This window comes from Mesoplodon mirus (genome assembly GCF_964341445.2).
Source record: "Mesoplodon mirus genome assembly, chromosome: 9".
Classification (NCBI taxonomy): Eukaryota; Metazoa; Chordata; class Mammalia; order Artiodactyla; family Ziphiidae; genus Mesoplodon; species Mesoplodon mirus.
Window position 1 is genome coordinate 40,879,483 of NC_138985.1, and position 17,331 is coordinate 40,896,813.

Sequence of the window (17,331 nt, forward strand, 5' to 3'; positions counted from 1 at the left end):
GAGATGAAGCATAAGGTCATTAATGTACACAGATTAATAATGAAAATGTGGAAGTTTTTATTACAGCATAACCAATGGGCAAAAGAAGATGTTTAATGGATAAAGATGTAAGGAGGAGAGCAGCCTACTTTTCAGGGATACAGTCCCCATTTCGAATGAGACTGGATCATTGGAGTGCATTTATTAAATCGCATCATTTTCATGTTTACTCCACGTGATGTCTTTCAGTACTTAAAGTTCAACTCTAAGTCTAGAGCACCCTAGAAACAAACTGAAATATTGTAGGGCTGTGAGAAATTAATTTCAGGAGGATCTGAAGATAGGAAATGGAAAATGAAATACACAAGGGGCAAGAATTACCTCAGAAGTTAGATCTTTAGTCTCCTGACTATAAGGATTTTGAAAAACTTGTGCATCTTAAGAAGAGTTTTTAGACTTTCTTCTTTGAATACTTTTTTTTTTTTTTTTTTTTTTTTTTTTTGCGGTACGTGGGCCTCTCACTGTTGTGGCCTCTCCCGTTGCGGAGCACAGGCTCCGGACGCACAGGCCCAGCGGCCATGGCTCACGGGCCCAGCCGCTCCGCGGCATGTGGGATCTTCCTGGACCGGGGCACGAACCCGTTTCACCTGCATCGGCAGGCAGACTCTCAACCACTGTGCCACCAGGGAAGCCCTTCTCTGAATACCTTTAAGGAAAATATCAACAACTTTCTGATGGGCTAGAGGGAAGGCTGTGTCCTAGAGTTGGGAAGTGAGATAGAGTATCTTTTTTTTTTTTTTTTTTTTTTTTTGCGGTACGCGGGCCTCTCACTGCTGTGGCCTCTCCTGTTTCAGAGCACAGGCTCCGGACGCACAGACTCAGCAGCCATGGCTCACGGGCCGCTCCGTGGCATGTGGGATCTTCCCAGACCGGGGCACGAACCCGTGTCCCCTGCATCGGCAGGCGGACTCTCAACCACTGCGCCACCAGGGAAGCCCGAGATAGAGTATCTTTGAAAGTTTCCTTCACACATTATATTCTAGATGAAATACACATGTGACTTCTTGTTTCTGTGAAGTCTGTCCTGGTGGTGATGTCCTCAACCCCCCAAACCATGAGGGTTTTCCTATGTAAACTGTAGCCAGAACAGAAGACTTATTAGAAATGAATGGACTTTCTCCTTTATTCACCATGGAAATTTTATTTGCTTTATTCCCCTTATTTACATTTTCTTTGCTTCCCCTAAAATGCTTTTCCCCAACTCAGGTGCTCAATTTGATACTCATCTTTTTAGGTAGACAACTGTGGGGAACCTTAGGTATTTCTTTCTTTGTAGTTCAGTAAATTTCTAATTTCCTAGAATGGCTGGTGGATAAATTATTACAAATAATAAAATACCCTGGTACACTGAGAGTTGCCATAAATATGTACATAAATTGTCAATTTTCAAAGAATCATAATAGATAAAATTACAGTCTGTTTTTAAATGTAAACTATAAAGGCCCTTTCTGATAAGTCACAAAGTTCATGTAGAATAGTCTTCGGTTTTATAATTACATGAATAAGATATTGGCTTAAATCTGTATAGTCTCTTTGACATAGGGTGAAGTTTCCCTTTTTTCTTTTTGTAATTTTTTTAAAAATATTTTTTAAATTTATTTATTTATTTGGGTTGCTCCAGGTCTCAGTTGTGGCAGGTGGGCTCCTCAGTTGCGGCATGCATGTGGGATCTAGTTCCCCGACCAGGGATTGAACCCAGGCCCCCTGCACTGGGAGCACAGAGTCCTATCCACTGTGCCAACAGGGAAGTCCCTAAAGGTTGCTTTTTAAACACAAATCCAGTATAACTTGTAGTTTTTCTCATAAAGATGCGTTTGAGAAAGGTAATAGCTTTGTTTAGTTTTCCCTTTATATTTTGTCTCCCTAATAATATACCCTTTAAGAACAAAGGCTGCTACTTCTATTTTTCTATCTATAGTTCTATAATCTATAATTTCTATAGCACAGTTTCTCAGTTTGGTGCTAATTTTTGTTCTTATAAATTTATTCTTTTTCTTGTTCTTTTTAAAAGGAAAATGGATTTTTCTTTCTTTAAAAAGAAAATGCTGTTTTTAACTCTTAAAGTTTTTAAAATGACCATATTTTCTCAGTGAATTTGGGGTCCACTGGCATATTTAATATTGTACTTTAGTAGAAACACTTGTGATTTTGCCAGCGTCCTGCTGTATTTCCAGAAACTTGTTTAAATGTGTGATGTGAGTCAGGTATTTTTGGAGCAGCGAATTGAAAGAAGCAACACATTCTGAAATTTCTGGAGGCAAGATACTGTGTCAACAGTCAGTTTGACAATCGAGTAATTTTAGCAGAATCATAGTTTTAATGTAACGTCAGCACATGAAATTACTCGCGACTGTGTTTAAGACAATTCAAAGGATGAAGAAACTCTCTTTTCTCTCTCACTCTGTTTCTCTACCTCAGAGATCTTCTGTGTCATCTCTCCAGTGATGGATTTAAAGTGAGATTATCAGATGTTCTTGTCTGTACTTTTTAATGCTGTGACATCGTCCTCAGTCAAAAATTTAGCATCCTATCAGAAAGTGGGGGAGAAAAGTGGTTTTTCTATATAAGAGTATGTATTTCAGATAGTCTTATAAGTGTGAGGAAGGAATGCTAGTAAATGGCAATTTGTTGATTATAATTCCTGCATGTTAATCTCTCACAGCATGTTTCAATCAAATTATGGCTTCTTGTAAAGGGTGCAATGCCACAGAATTGCTGTAATTGACAAGCACATGTCTAAAAGGAATGTTCTTCAAGTGGGAGAATTTTTGCCTTTAACATACCTATAATTGAGCTTTTTTCCTCATTTCTTTTTGCAGTCTTTCTCATTATAACCTTCTCCCCCCCATTTTCCATTATCCTCATTTTTTGCCCTTGGGGCTTTCTTGCTCTACAATTGAAACCATTCTTTTCATTCTGTTTGCAGCTTTTTGCCTTGTGCTTAAGGCTGCTATTTGGCTAGCAGTCCTTCCCCCAAATCTCAGAAATAAATATGAAATTAGACAGAATTGGTAGGTATGTGTGAACGGAAAGTGTGGAAAACTAGAATATCTTGCTGTAATCCCCAGAAGATCTTGCTGTAATCTAAATAGTGGCAGAAAATTACTTTCAGAGCCATCCTGTATCCTTTTTTGCTTCAGACTTATCCTTCTTTTCAGCATTCAGGATACTTGGTCAGTCTTTTAATTTTTAAATCTTTTAATCCTGTAAATGAGCTTCACTTAGTGTGAAGATGAAGAGCATCAGTTAAAATTGCCCATCTCATGCCTGGTTGGATACTTCTACTTAAATTCTCAGTCTAAAAATGAACAGGGTTTTAGGTGAGTGGCTGTATATATCAGGGCTCATGATAGTAGTTCTAATATTAAAGCATCTGGTGTTTTCCTTCTTGCTACATCCCTGTGAATGTGCCTTAAATAGACTTGTTATGAAGAAAGATTTACATAGTACATAGAGCAAGTTAGGTTTTCCCCCAAAATTTTCTTCCTGTCTTGCTTGATATCACATAGTTTATTTTTGTGTAGCAGGCTTATAGATATCATAAATCCAGTGTCATGATTTTGTTAAGAAAAAAAAGAAGAACAGGGTGAAGATATTTTCATCCTAATTTTGGATCTTTTCCCAAGAATTGAACATACGAAATGTGACTTCTTGTGTCTTAGTTCAGTTTGATCTGAATTTGAAGGCATTGCAAAGTCGTTTTCACTGACCACTGATGACTTTTGTAGAAAGATTCTAGTAAGCTCAAGTTCTGTCAGTGCTGATTGGCATATTGTGAGTGCATATCTCAGAATTATTATGACAGTTTACACTATTTGACAGTCTTCTGGGGAGGTTGTTTGTTCTTTTAAAACATAATCAAAAACACAAAAGGCAAATGTGTCTTCATCAGCACATTCTACAAATCCACAGTAATGAGATCAGGATAAATTCACAACACTCATCTCTCCTTAAATGTACGTTTCCTGGGCTTCCCCGGTGGCGCAGTGGTTGAGAGTCCGCCTGCCGATGCAGGGGACGTGGGTTCATGCCCCGGTTCGGGAAGATCCCACATGTCGCAGAGCGGCTGGGCCCGTGAGCCATGGCCGCTGAGCCTGCGCGTCCGGAGCCTGTGCTCCGCAACGGGAGAGGCCACGGCAGTGAGAGGCCCGCGTACAGCAAAAAAAAAAAAAAAAAAAAAAAAGTACGTTTCCTGCTTATGATAGCTGAGAAACTTGAGAACAAGACCACATTACTGATCATGTGTTTGAGTTCCTGAAAATTTTCTGTGTGTATATATTATTTGTGATTAGGCATGGCTGCATACAACAGAAAATCTCGAACAGTGACATAAACAGGTATATATATACTTCTCTCTCATGTGAAAATAAAAATAAAGAAATGCAGTCCAGAGCTGGTAAGTCCCCTCTGAAATCAGCCAGGAGTGAGGTTCCTTCCAGCTCTTTGCTCCAGCGTCCCTAGAGTCTGACCTGCATCCCACGAACCAAAGTGAATATAGCATCACAGTCCAGGTAGCAGGATGGAGCTAGTTAAGAACATGCCTGTTCATCACACCTGGCTTCTGCTTCTTTCTCATGGACCAGAACAGTTGTGGCCACATCTAGCTACAAGTGAGACTGGGAAATGTATTGTTTGGTTTGGTTTTAAGCTATCTGGACAGCAGTAAGCCCAAGAAAAATCAAAGTTTGGTTCCTAAAGAAGAGGAAAATGGCAGGAAATTTTATGAGTGGAAGCTTATGTTAATTTGTTTTGATACTTTAGACCCGAGGCCATAATTATATATTTCTGTCCCTTCAAAGTAATATAAACACATCGTAATTTAAAGTGCTGTATAATCCCCCTTTTTTTTTTTTTTTTTTTTTTTGCGGTACGCAGGCCTCTCACTGTTGTGGCCTCTCCCGTTGTGGAGCACAGGCTCTGGACGTGCAGGCTCAGTGACCATGGCTCACAGGCCCAGCCGCTCCGCAGCATGTGGGATCTTCCCAGACTGGGGCACGAACCTGTGTCCCCTGCATCGGCAGGTGGACTCTCAACCACTGCGCTACCAGGGAAGCCCTATAATCACTTTTTAAAAGCCTATAAAGTGGTTTGGATTAAGTCTTATATGCTTCTCAACAAGTGACTATTGACACTAATCTCATGTATTCTTTTTTTTGAATTGATGTGTAGTTGATTTACAATGTTATGCCAATCTCTGCTGCACAGCACAGTGACTCAGTTATACATATATATACATTCTTTTTTTATATTCTTTTCCATTATGGTTTATCACAGGATATTTAATATAGTTCCCTGTGCTATACATTAGATAATCTCATGTATTCTTAATTCTCAAGGTTTACTTACCGGTAAGTACCTTTCTTGTGTGATTTGAGCCCCTGAATTCATGCTAGAGAATTCTGCATTTTTCACTCCAAAATTCTCCCTTCCAGTTGTTAGAAATATTTTTCATAAAATAAATTTAACATATACCAAGAAATAGTTCATGTCATATGGCTTTGAAGAAGTTTTTTTAACAATATCACAAATTAAATTTGTTCTTTCAAGAGTAGGTTATAGTATACAATTTTATATAATTATATTATTGTACTCTTGGTGATATTTCGGAACTCATATGTACCCATTACATACCTGTGTGAGTCAAATCACCGTGAATCATGCTAACAGAAAGGCTTAAGGATGTTCGTAGGCTTGTAAGTAGTACATTTAATTTAAAACAAAACTGACTTCTTAGAACCATTTGAGACAAGGGATATGTATGAGTGCCTTTAGCCAAAAGGCAAAAATATCTTGGCCAGTGACAGTTGATACATGTTTAATGGTCTGTTGATCCAGATGTTGGGCTGACAGGTGATAACTGAGGTGAGGGATAGCCAAAGCTTTGACATGCAAGTCACTTCTTTTGATTTGGGAAAGAGTGAACAAAATGTAATGTGACTAATGGTTTTCAGTATCTATAATGTCTAATACGGAGAAGTTTATATAGAAGAAAAGGAAGAGTTTTATGGTTTGACCTTTTAAAAAAATTGTTTTCCTTTCTGCCTTTACATTTCAATTTTTAAAAATATAAATATGTATAATTGGTCATTAAAATATCTTAAAAACATTATGAATCTGTGGACTGTCTTAATCCTTCCATGTGATTGTCATTTCCATCTTTAGAAAAGTTAATTGGCTGATCTCTTATAGCTATTTGCTATTGCCAGGTGTTTGCTAGAAAATAAAAACAAAATAACAAAATGTGAGTAGGAATAAAGGAACTGTAGCATGCGCATAGGTGGAAAAAGACGTCATAGGGCCATCTTTGGCAATTCAAGGCCAATAAAAAGACCAAGTTCCTGTATCTATGCTGCTTTTCCCTGTCCAAACCCAGGATTCCATGACTTTCCTGTACTTCCTTTCCCCTCACCCCTGACATGAGCGGTTTGTATCCACACCCTCAGGAGAACATTGTGCGGTGAGAGCCATTGCTGTGGCTCAGCGTGTCTTGGGACCTAGGCCCCTTCCGACATTAACTCGGAGGTTATTCTCTGTACTTATCTCAGTCTTAGTGTCATCATCCCGCTAAAGATAAGACCTACCTTCTAAGGTGGTTTTGAGGAACACAGATCATGTGGGTGACACTTGTGGTACAGCCCACAATATGTGGTCCATAAAGGTTGGCTGGTACGGTTATTTTCATATAGACTAGCTACTGTCTTCCCCCCCACCAACCGACCTTTCCCCATCACCTACTGAAGCCACCGCCGGCTTCCTGGGGCACGGTAAGGAATAGGTGTGGTTCAAAGCATGGTTTGGGGATCTCTGGGGCTAAAACGTGTGCCGGGTGGCAGTGGTGGGCAGGGGTGGGGTATGGAGTTTCGCTCAGACATTCACATGGATGGAATATTCATCAGGCTGGAGCTTGTAGACTGCCTGTTGTGGTCCTTTAACGATCTCACCAGTCAAATTCCAAATCGTTGCAAAAGCTGAGACTTTATCTTACAACTTTGTCTTCACCAGAGCAGAGAGCCCTGTGCTCAGCCCTAAGTAACAGGTGTTTGGTCATCTGTTTCAACCAAACCTTTCTTTGTGACCCTAAACCACAAATCTCCCTTTCACCTGTGTGAGAAAGATAGCAGCCATGTGATACTGGAAAAAAAGAATTCTAATGACTGTTCTGGAAACCAGACACAGAGGCATGTCTGCTGTCAGTCACTGGTTGAAATACTTTTCCTAGAAATGTTTTCAAACACAGGCAATACATTATAGTAAATTTTCTTGTATTGGAAGTGTTCAGTTTGTTTAAGATCTTGTGCCACATTGCTTAGAAAGAGCCTTAGTTGTGTTTCCTTTAAATGAGTAAGTTTGCAGAATAGATTTTTAATTCTTAGGTTTAAAATAGGCAATTGACTATCCATTGCTAAACTTTATTTAAAATAACTTGTCTCTAGTGTCCATAAAATTTCTTTTAACCAGAAACAAAAGTAAATTAGTAAATAAATAAAATTTTACGGGCTTCCCTGGTGGCACGGTGGTTGAGAGTCCGCCTGCCGATGCAGGGGACATAGGTTCGTGCCCTGGTCTGGGAAGATCCCACATGCCGCGGAGCGGCTGGGCCCGTGAGCCATGGCCGCTGAGCCTGCGCATCCGGAGCCTGTGCTCTGCAACGGGAGAGGCCACAACAGTGAGAGGCCCACGTACCGAAAAAAAAATAATAATAATTTTACTTGTCTGAAATTCAGCACTAATGATTCACAATGACCAAGGGGAAAAAAATTACCACTCAGAATGGTGATATATTTCAAGTTTTGAAAGAAAGCTGACAATAGAGATTCTTCTTAGTGCTCAGGAGATAAAAATATCATACCTTGTTTTAAGTTGAGTCAAGTATTAGAGTTATTGCTTGGAATAACCATGCCTGAGACTTCTGATTTAAGATTTTTATTTTAAACATCTTTATTGGAGTATAATTGCTTTACAATGTTGCATTAGTTTCTGCTGTGTAACAAAATCAATCAGCTCTATGGGTACATATACCGCATATCCCCTCCCTCTTGCGTCTTCCTCCCACCCTCCCTATCCCAACCCTCTAGGTGGTCACAAAGCACCAAGCTGATCTCCCTGTGCTATGCAGCTGCTTCCCACTAGCTATCTATTTTACATTCGGTAGTGTATATATGTCCGTGCCACTCTCTCACTTCGTCCCAGCTTACCCTTCCCCCTCCCTGTGTCCTCAAGTCCATTCTCTACATCTCTGTCTTTATTCCTGTCCTGCCCCTAGGTTCTTCATAACCATTTTTTTTTTTTAGATTCCATATATATGTGTTAGCATACGGTATTTGTTTTTCTCTTTCTGACTTAGTTCACTCTGTATGACAGACTCTAGGTCCATCCACCTCACTACAAATAACTCAGTTGCATTTCTTTTTATGGCTGAGTAATATTCCATTGTATATATGTGCCACATCTTCTTTATCCATTCATCTGTCGATGGACACTTAGGTTGCTTCCATGTCCTGGCTATTGTAAATAGAGCTGCAATGAACATTTTGGTACATGACTCTGTTTGAATTATGGTTTTCTCAGGGTATATGCCCAGTAGTGGGATTGCTGTGTCATATGGTAATTCTATTTTTAGTTTTTTAAGGACCCTCCATACTGTTCTCCATAGTGGCTGTATCAGTTTACATTCCCACCGACAGTGCAAGAGGGTTCCCTTTTCTCCACACCCTCTCCAGCATTTATTGTTTGTAGACTTTTTGATGATGGCCTTTCTGACTGGTGTGAGGTGATACCTCATTGTAGTTTTGATTTGTATTTCTCTGATGATTAGTGATGTTGAGCATCCTTTCATGTGTTTGTTGGTAGTCTGTATATCTTCTTTGGCGAAATGTCTGTTTGGATCTTCTGCCCATTTTTGAATTGGGTGATTTAAGATTTAATGTTTAAATTAATTTTTCTTTGTTTCATGACATTTTAGAATATTTAATTGACAGGGACTTAGGAGCACAGTTTGTAGCTTAAGAATGCATATGTGATGTTAATCATACAAGATGCAGCAACTCAGGTCGATTATGTTAAACTGAGCGAATCTTCGAACCGGATATTAATTTTTATTGGTAGATGCTGGCAGATTGGTATTGAAAGCTTCATACCCATGACAATTCCCATGTTCTCATCTATACTGTTACGTAAAATGATACTTGCATTGATCATGAAGAAATTTGTCTTCCTGGCTCATTTGTGAGAGCACCTGCTGTTACTGATCAGTGAGCTACACAACAACAAGAAGAGTCTTTGGGGGAGAAACAGTGTGCTAGATGACGTGAGAGCTGAGTGTCAAGAATATCCTTAGTTCTCATCAGTCTATCTAGTAGAGTCTGCCTCTACCACGTAAGGGGCCTCTCTCTAAAGCCAGCACACCAGGGACCATCACACACCACATCCAGTGGCCTTTGAATGCTCTGTCTCATGGACCTCCTTCCAGCAACTTTTGACTCTTATCATCTGCTCTCTTTTCCAGCCCTTTCTTGTTGGCTTCTATCACATTTATGTCTCCCAATTCTCCAATTTCTTCTCTTTTTAAACTCATCGTTCTCCCACCATTGCCCAAATATGAACATCCACCCTAGCTCAACCCTCAACCTCCTGCTTACATCTTCCTAGGATTGTCACTGAGAATTCATGTTGTTCCCAAGCACTCTCTTTATACAGTTGCTCCCATCTTCATCTGGCCTTCTTTAGCAAACTCTGATCTTCGATAATTTTGCTCAGTAGTTCCATTTAAAGTAACCTAGGGAACCCAAGCTCAGTGCATTTAAAAGTAAACTCATCCTCCCTCCCCTTATTCTTTCTGTATCCCGTTGGACTTCCAGGATGCAGCAAGTGTAATCTGCATCGCTTGTCACTTCTCACCTTGAAAGTCTTCATTCACTTCCCTTTTCCTATAGAACGAGCCCCAGGCTCCTTAGTCCAGGCTCAAAAACACTCCAGCAATTGGCTCCAACCTACTTTTCTACTTTTCAGTTACACCATGTGACCTCTTCCATTACTGTTTCACAACTGTACCATAGACTGAGACTTACATACTCGCGTGTCCCCAGACAGTTCATGTGAACGAATGAAGCCAACCAGAGCAGAACTGTGCTAAACTGGGGAGGGCACCCTGCGTAAAGAGCGCAACTCAGGTCTAAACCACAGTTGCCATCTGAGATATGGGCGTGGTGTTGCCAGATCTCTGATTTTTAAATATTGTCATCTAACAGAAAACATCTTTAAGGGCAAAACAAGGCTCAAAGGCCGCAGGTTTGTGACTCAGCCACAGACACACACCCATACCCACTCCTTTGCTTACATCCTTCACCTCTTTCTCCACCAATTCTGCTCAGAAGTTCGGAGGTCATCTCACACGCCACCTGTTTGGTGAAACCTTCCCTGGCATATGGAGTCTCTCCTTCATCCCCTGTGACATCTATGTTTGGTGTTGCTCAGTTGCCGTGGTACCTTACTTAGTTCATCCCATGGGGATACACATCTCAGCTCCCTTTCTCATTATGAGCCTGAAGCCATGGACCAGCGTTGTGCTTCCCTGTATCAACCCCCGGTGCCTCAACAAATGCCTTATGTTTAGTCATTCCTCAATACACAGTTTTGGTTGGTTGACTGGTAGCACTTGGAGAACTGGGACAGGACAGACATAAATCATTTTATTTTAGGAAAATAAAGAACAGGTAGTATTTATTCCATGCTTGATATATGCCGGATTCTTTGCCAGATGCATTAGCTGTCCTATTTAACTCAGCTACAACTCTGCTAGGTGTGGATGTGACATCCACTTCACGGTGGATGATTTAACTAAGGCCCAGAGAGGTTAGGTACTCTGCTCAAGGCTACCCAGGTAGGAATCCAGCTCTCTGACTCCCTTTGCATGCTTTCCACTGTGTTCTGAGCTTCCCAGCAGACTTGGCAGATACATGAAGTGTGCCTGAACACTGAGAGCAGCTGATTGGGGCTGGGACAGCAGGAGCTCATGGGGCCCGTCCACTCTGTAACAACAGAGTGACCTGCAAACGTGACCCTTTCTCTGTGTGGAGAAGATAAAAGTGCTGCTGTTAATACTCCATGCTGCTTCTAGTGCCTTTTTAAAAAGGCAGCATGTGGAATTAAACTTAGCCAAGAACATAAAACCTGCTGTATTCAAATCACTCTTTCCTAAAGAAATGTGGTGGGATTCCAGAACCATATTTTACAAGTTAAAATGAAAACGGATTTCATTATTGGAAGAGTGCCACGCAATCCGTATCGTAAGTTCCTGTCATTAAAGGGATGACTTTTCAGGTTTGATGTAGAAACAGCATTAAATGAATAAGCCTTTCTTGTGCAACCAATATCTAAAAATAAAACTAGATCAAGATTTGACAGTTTCAGAATGGCTAAGCAAGACTGGTGAAATTGTAAAAGTCTGCAGGAGTTAAGTGAATTTAAAAGCTGTGGTAAACAGCTGCATCTGAGGTCATGAATACTGCTTTTTGAAATGTAAAATACAGTGAGCAAGAAGCAGAGCTTCTATTGGTGGCATAGCACTTTAACCTATGATTCATATATGAACATTAAGGTTTTTTTGTTTGTGCTTAATCAAATTACATGGACATTTTGGCACTGCTTCTCAAAAAATAATGGTAAGTTGTAACATTCCAGGGCCAGAAATGGGCGCTTTCATGTACAAAGCTTTTCTTGGCTCCTTGGAATAGAGGTTAAGTAGAGCATGTTTTAGAGCACCTTAAATTTCACTGCATCTCAAGTAGAAATATGGGTGAAGCAAAACTACTAACAGTACTTTAGGGGATATGAGTTAGTAGAGAAACGTTGAATATTCACATTACCTTACTTAGATTAAATGGCTCCTATGGGCAGTTGTCTGTCAAAACTCTTTCCATTTGCTTTCTTGGTAATTCACTTTAACTGATGAGTGGTTTCATCATGGCAGTGCATTTTGCTGGCGAGTGTTGAAACATAACTGAGGTAGATTTCTCTAATTATTTCTAAGTCACCCTATACACATTATGATTTCTAGACTTCCGGGTTCATTTTTATGTTTTTGTTTTTTCTTTTTTTTACCTCCCCCCCCCCAAAAAAGGCATTAACCTTAGACCTTTGGGAAACATTTAGACCATTTTCTTTAATTTGATTAAGTTTATATAACAGAAACCTATAAAAAGAGTCTGTACCAAACCAGTTACCGTTCCACCTTGACACAACTCTGGGATATTCTAGAAACACTTGTATTTTGCAGAAATAAAATGGAAATTTTTAGTGCTTGATACACTTAAAGTGATATGAGAAAATTTTTTAATTTATGCATATAAGAAAAATACATTCAAGTAAAATCAAATAAAAATAGATAATTCTTTTCTTATGTCTTAAAGTTAAAACAGTAGCAAATGATAGGGAAAAGTTCTGTATTAATTAACATGGCTAATTATAGACCTGAATTTTAGAGCCATTTCTATCAAGTCTTTAGATTTTGACAGCATATTGATATATTTTATTTCAGGTTACATTGTTCTTAAAACTGTAACAGTATTTTCCCTCCAGTTTTGATAGTTATTAGCCTGTTACTTTTATACTGCAAAGAGTAATTCCTGCAAAGAGTAATTCCTGTCTTTTAAAAAGCCACTATAAAATGTTATGTTATTTGGGGGAAGAAGAGGGCTATTCCCAAAAAGATGGCTGAGTATTCTTGTCAGTGATGAGCCAAGAATTTGGGATTAGATTTAGTGATTGGTTTAAAGAATAGAATTTCAAAGAAAAGTTTTTTGTACATTAATACCTAGCTATTCATTAACCTAGAAATCAAAACAAATGCATCTTTTTATTCAGAGTGTTAGTCTGTATGGCAATTATGAATGTGTTTAAATGAAAGATGTTTTTATACACAAAGGTGCTTTTCTACCTAGAGTCTTAAATTACTATTAATTAAGCAGTATATAATATAATAGATAATTATAGTGTTTTAATGTGGATGCCAGTGGATTTGCTAGTCTTTCTAAATGGCCATTGTTGGCTAATAGTCTTCAGGGGATCATTTATATAACCATTGTGGTTCTAAAAATATCTCTAAATACCAGTGGGACAGCCTTTTTTGAAGCATGGATATTATAAGATACACTTTTATTTGAAGTGTGTTGTTTTGATTATATCACTCAATTACTTTCATATGCGGCAAAAAAAAATACCGATGTTGAAAAGGAATAAAGGAAATCTCTTTGTATACAGAAAAATTTCAGAACAATATGGTAGTTAGAGAAAGGTTTGAGTTAGGAGGATTGGGAATCTGTTCTATTCATTGGATTTTTAGCTATTCTATTCATTAGATTTTTAACTGGAGATGTTTTTATGTAGCATCATTGTTTTTATTTTAATTAATATTTCTATGGCAGAGAGATAATTAGATAAATGCTGTTGAATATTAAATATGGTAGTAGCTTAGGGGAAATAAGCATTTCTGGGTCAAAGCCCTCAACAAAATATTATCTTATGTGAGCTGATTAATTGAATTGAATGCCAAATGGTTTTGCCACCATCCAACCAAACTCTCACAGCCACTCAGTTCATTATCTGAGGCTCTTCCAGAATGGAATGAATGCTTTTGTCAAAGTTAATGGTGCTCTTTTTAATCTGAGCTATTCATGGAGGAAATCTTGATTAGAGAATACTTCCCACCTCACTAAATTAGTTACGTGTAAGAACATCCCGAAGAGTCTGAACCTGAGTGTCACACCAAGAATCTTATATGCTGAATTGTCTGAGGTTCTCAGTGCCGTTGCCCAGTGGTTTCTGTATATTGTGGGTTCCAATCTGTAAGGGCCCATTGGAAAGCCTGAAGTCGATTCTAGGTTCTAGGCCGCTCTATGGTCCTTGCTGCCTGTATCTAACATTGAATGCAAAAAAGACTTAATTTCCAATCAGACCAGAGAAGCTAAGAATTCTCATCAACCATGTTTAGTACAGAGATATGTTATAATTTGTGAACATAACTGTTCAGTAGCATCCCAGAGTGATAGTTTTCAAGTTGGATTCCAAAATATCCTAGGGGTTCAGACATTATGCCATTGTTGGATCTTAATTTCAACTATTTAAAACACTGTAATGGGGCCTCCCTGGTGGCGCAGTGGTTGAGAGTCCGCCTGCCGATGCAGGGGATACGGGTTCGTGCCCCGGTCTGGGAGGATCCCATATGCCGCGGAGCGGCTGGGCCCGTGAGCCATGGCCGCTGAGCCTGTGCGTCCGGAGCCTGTGCTCCGCAACGGGAGAGGCCACAACCAGTGAGAGGCCCGCGTACAGCAAAAAAAAAAAAATAAAAAAAATAAAAAAAAAAAAATAAATAAAACACTGTAATGAGGGAATTCCTGGTGGTCCAGTGGTTAGGACTCTGCAATTCCACTGCAGGGGGCATGGGTTCAATCCCTGGCCAGGGAATTAAGATCCCACAAGCCTGGAGGTGTGGCCAAAAAAAAATTAAATAAAAAATAAAACATTGTAATGAAAGAGACACAAAATTTCACATACACATTCCAAATTTTTCACTAGGATGCCAGTGATTAATTTGTGCTGCCAGGTTAACTAGTTTGGGAGTAGATTTTACAATAAAGCTTCTTCTGCCTTTTTGTGCATAGATTGGAAACTTTAGTGAACAGGGGCTCCAGTAGAGAGCTCCTAGCTCTGCTATGCATATCCACTCACATTCAGTTGTGCAACCAGCCACATTCCCAGTTTTCCTGTACTGGGCTTAATATATGCCCAGCAAGGCCCAGGCACATCTGTTTGAGAACTTGCTTTTCCACAGAGTAATAGTGGGTTAGACCGGTGACTGTTCACATACTACAGTGTGATACAACATTATAAGTTTAGGCTTAATTTACATTTTAGGTGCCATTTGTGAAATTAATTTTTTTTAGAAGATGTTGGGGGTAGGAGTTTATTAATTTGTTTATTTATTTTTGCTGTGGTGGGTCTTCGTTTCTGTGCGAGGGCTTTCTCTAGTTGTGGCAAGCGGGGGCCACTCTTCATCACGGTGCGCGGGCCTCTCACTATCGTGGCCTCTCTTATTGCGGAGCACAGGCTCCAGATGCGCAGGCTCAGTAGTTGTGGCTCCCGGGCCTAGTTGCTCCACGGCATGTGGGATCCTCCCAGACCAGGGCTCGAACCCGTGTCCCCTGAATTAGCAGGCAGATTCTCAACCACTGCGCCACCAGGGAAGCCCTCAAATTAATTTTTTTAGTGAGGAATACTGATACTTATACTTATCTATTATAAAAAAAAATAAATACCTTTGAAAAAAATTACCTAATATTCTTCATTAACACCTCTGGTTCATTTTAATTAAGGGCCTCTTGCAACTAGAAAGCAAGCTTTTTTGGTCAACCATTACCATTTGCAGCCACTTACCTGTGTGGATCAGGACTATCTTGATATTTTACAGCATAAACAAACCATGGAAATAAATTAACCCCTGCAGTTGATATAGGACTGTAGGTCACAGCCTCTTTTTTTTTTTTTTTTTTTCTTTTTGCGGTATGCGGGCCTCTCACTGTTGTGGCCTCTCCCGTTGCGGAGCACAGGCTCCGGATGCGCAGGCCCAGCGGCCATGGCTCACGGGCCCAGCCGCTCCGCGGCATATGGGATCCTCCCAGACCGGGGCACGAACCCGTATCCCCTGCATCGGCAGGCGGACTCTCAACCACTGCGCCACCAGGGAGGCCCTATCAGAATTTTGTGTTCTTCAACACGGCCTTTTGTTTTGCATTGATAACTTTTAAAGAAACGTTGCTGGTTATTTCTAAAATTCTGGAATTTTTCTAATCTTCAGCGTAGAGCTATAGAATTCTGTATTGGGCAGTTCTTTCTATTTCCACACTTGTAGTGTAAGAGAGCATCAATACTATTTAGTATACAAGCTCACTATTCTTACAATTTTCTACTATTTCAAATAGCTAAAAATTTGATATCCAACATGTAAATGATATGAGAATTAAATAATATATTAAAATGAATTTCAAGGTAAGGAGATTGGTTAAAGACTACTATGGCAAAAGGCCTACTTTGCATTCTGAGTGTAAATCTTTTCTATCATTTTTGAAATTTTATTGGAGGTCACTTTGCCTGTTTAGGAGTTCCGTATTATATATAAGCTGGACTTTTCGAAGAACACTCAGGCAAAGAGGCAATAACAGTGGAACCTGTTTTTGTTGGTTGAAGAGGTAGAAAAGGAATTAGGAGGGAGTAAGTCATGATCCATTTTACCTGCTTTCTCTTTCCATTTTTAACTGGACTTAGTTCTGCCTCTCTTCACAACAGTAAGAAAATCACTCACCACTTTCCCAACTTCTTACAGATGCTTTTGAGAGATACAGGTGAATGGCCTTGGAACCTGACGTGTGTCCTCTGGGTTTTATTATCCATTGTTCTTGTCCTAGACTTAGGTAAACGGCTTTACAAAGCCTTTATTTATTAGAACATATAAGCGTCATTCCCTGTAGGTCTGGAGTGCATACTTCAGAAATCTTATAAAATTTATTTTTAAAAGCACTTTTTTTTATGCATTGGTTTCCCATAATGTCTATACCCAAAAATATAGATGATGTTTTAGGGAAGGAAAAAAAGGTGACAAAATTGTATGTTTAGAGAGCCTTGTAATAAAAAAAAAAAAATCTCGTTGCTTGAGGCGTTCTATATAAAGAGTTTTTAAAAATAACTTTACTAAATAATGTATTTTGTGGCTAAAATTCTCCTAACCTCACCCCTCCCACTGCCACCACCATTTGTCATATTTCTTCTGTGCACACTATTCCAGGGCCTGGCTAAGCAGCTGCCCCTCTTATCACCGATTTGCTCACCTTGTGTTTATTTTCCTTTCTTTGCAGAGACCCTCCTTGATGACTTCCTTCTCACGTACACGGTCTTCATGACAACTGACGACTTGTGCCAGGCGCTGTTGAGGCAATATCCTTCATTAACTTCAGGATGCTGTGTCGGCTTCCTCTCAGACAGATGTCTCACATTAGGAATTAACTGCCTTTCTTCATTTACTCAGCCCCTCTGTAGAGTGTGGCTATGTTAAATATTCATGTCATGATAGCCAAGGTGAAAGATGAAATGAAACAGACTAGGCAGGGGGAACTGGAAATGAATGCAGAGCTGCTGTTTTCACATTCTACGTCGTGGGTAAATTGTGCTGTCGATATTATGTTTTCTTCAAACCTACGTCTCAAGACTTTAGAATCTGGAAATGAATTTGGCCTGCTGGGTAAA

The 17,331-nt window shown here is 39.6% G+C and overlaps 1 protein-coding gene across 6 annotated transcripts in view; it reads left to right on the top strand.

Moving 5' to 3' along the window:
* The window catches only part of RAPGEF5 (Rap guanine nucleotide exchange factor 5), a gene marked incomplete at its 5' end in the record, with an annotated part of 217,138 nt that overhangs the window by 152,422 nt on the left and 47,385 nt on the right, over positions 1–17,331 (top strand). For all 6 annotated transcript variants that reach the window (XM_082633000.1, XM_082633002.1, XM_082633001.1 and 3 more), the window contains one exon: positions 16,944–17,022. In XM_082633000.1, coding sequence (XP_082489126.1) covers positions 16,944–17,022 — 79 coding nt within the window. The remainder of the gene's footprint in view (positions 1–16,943; positions 17,023–17,331) is intronic.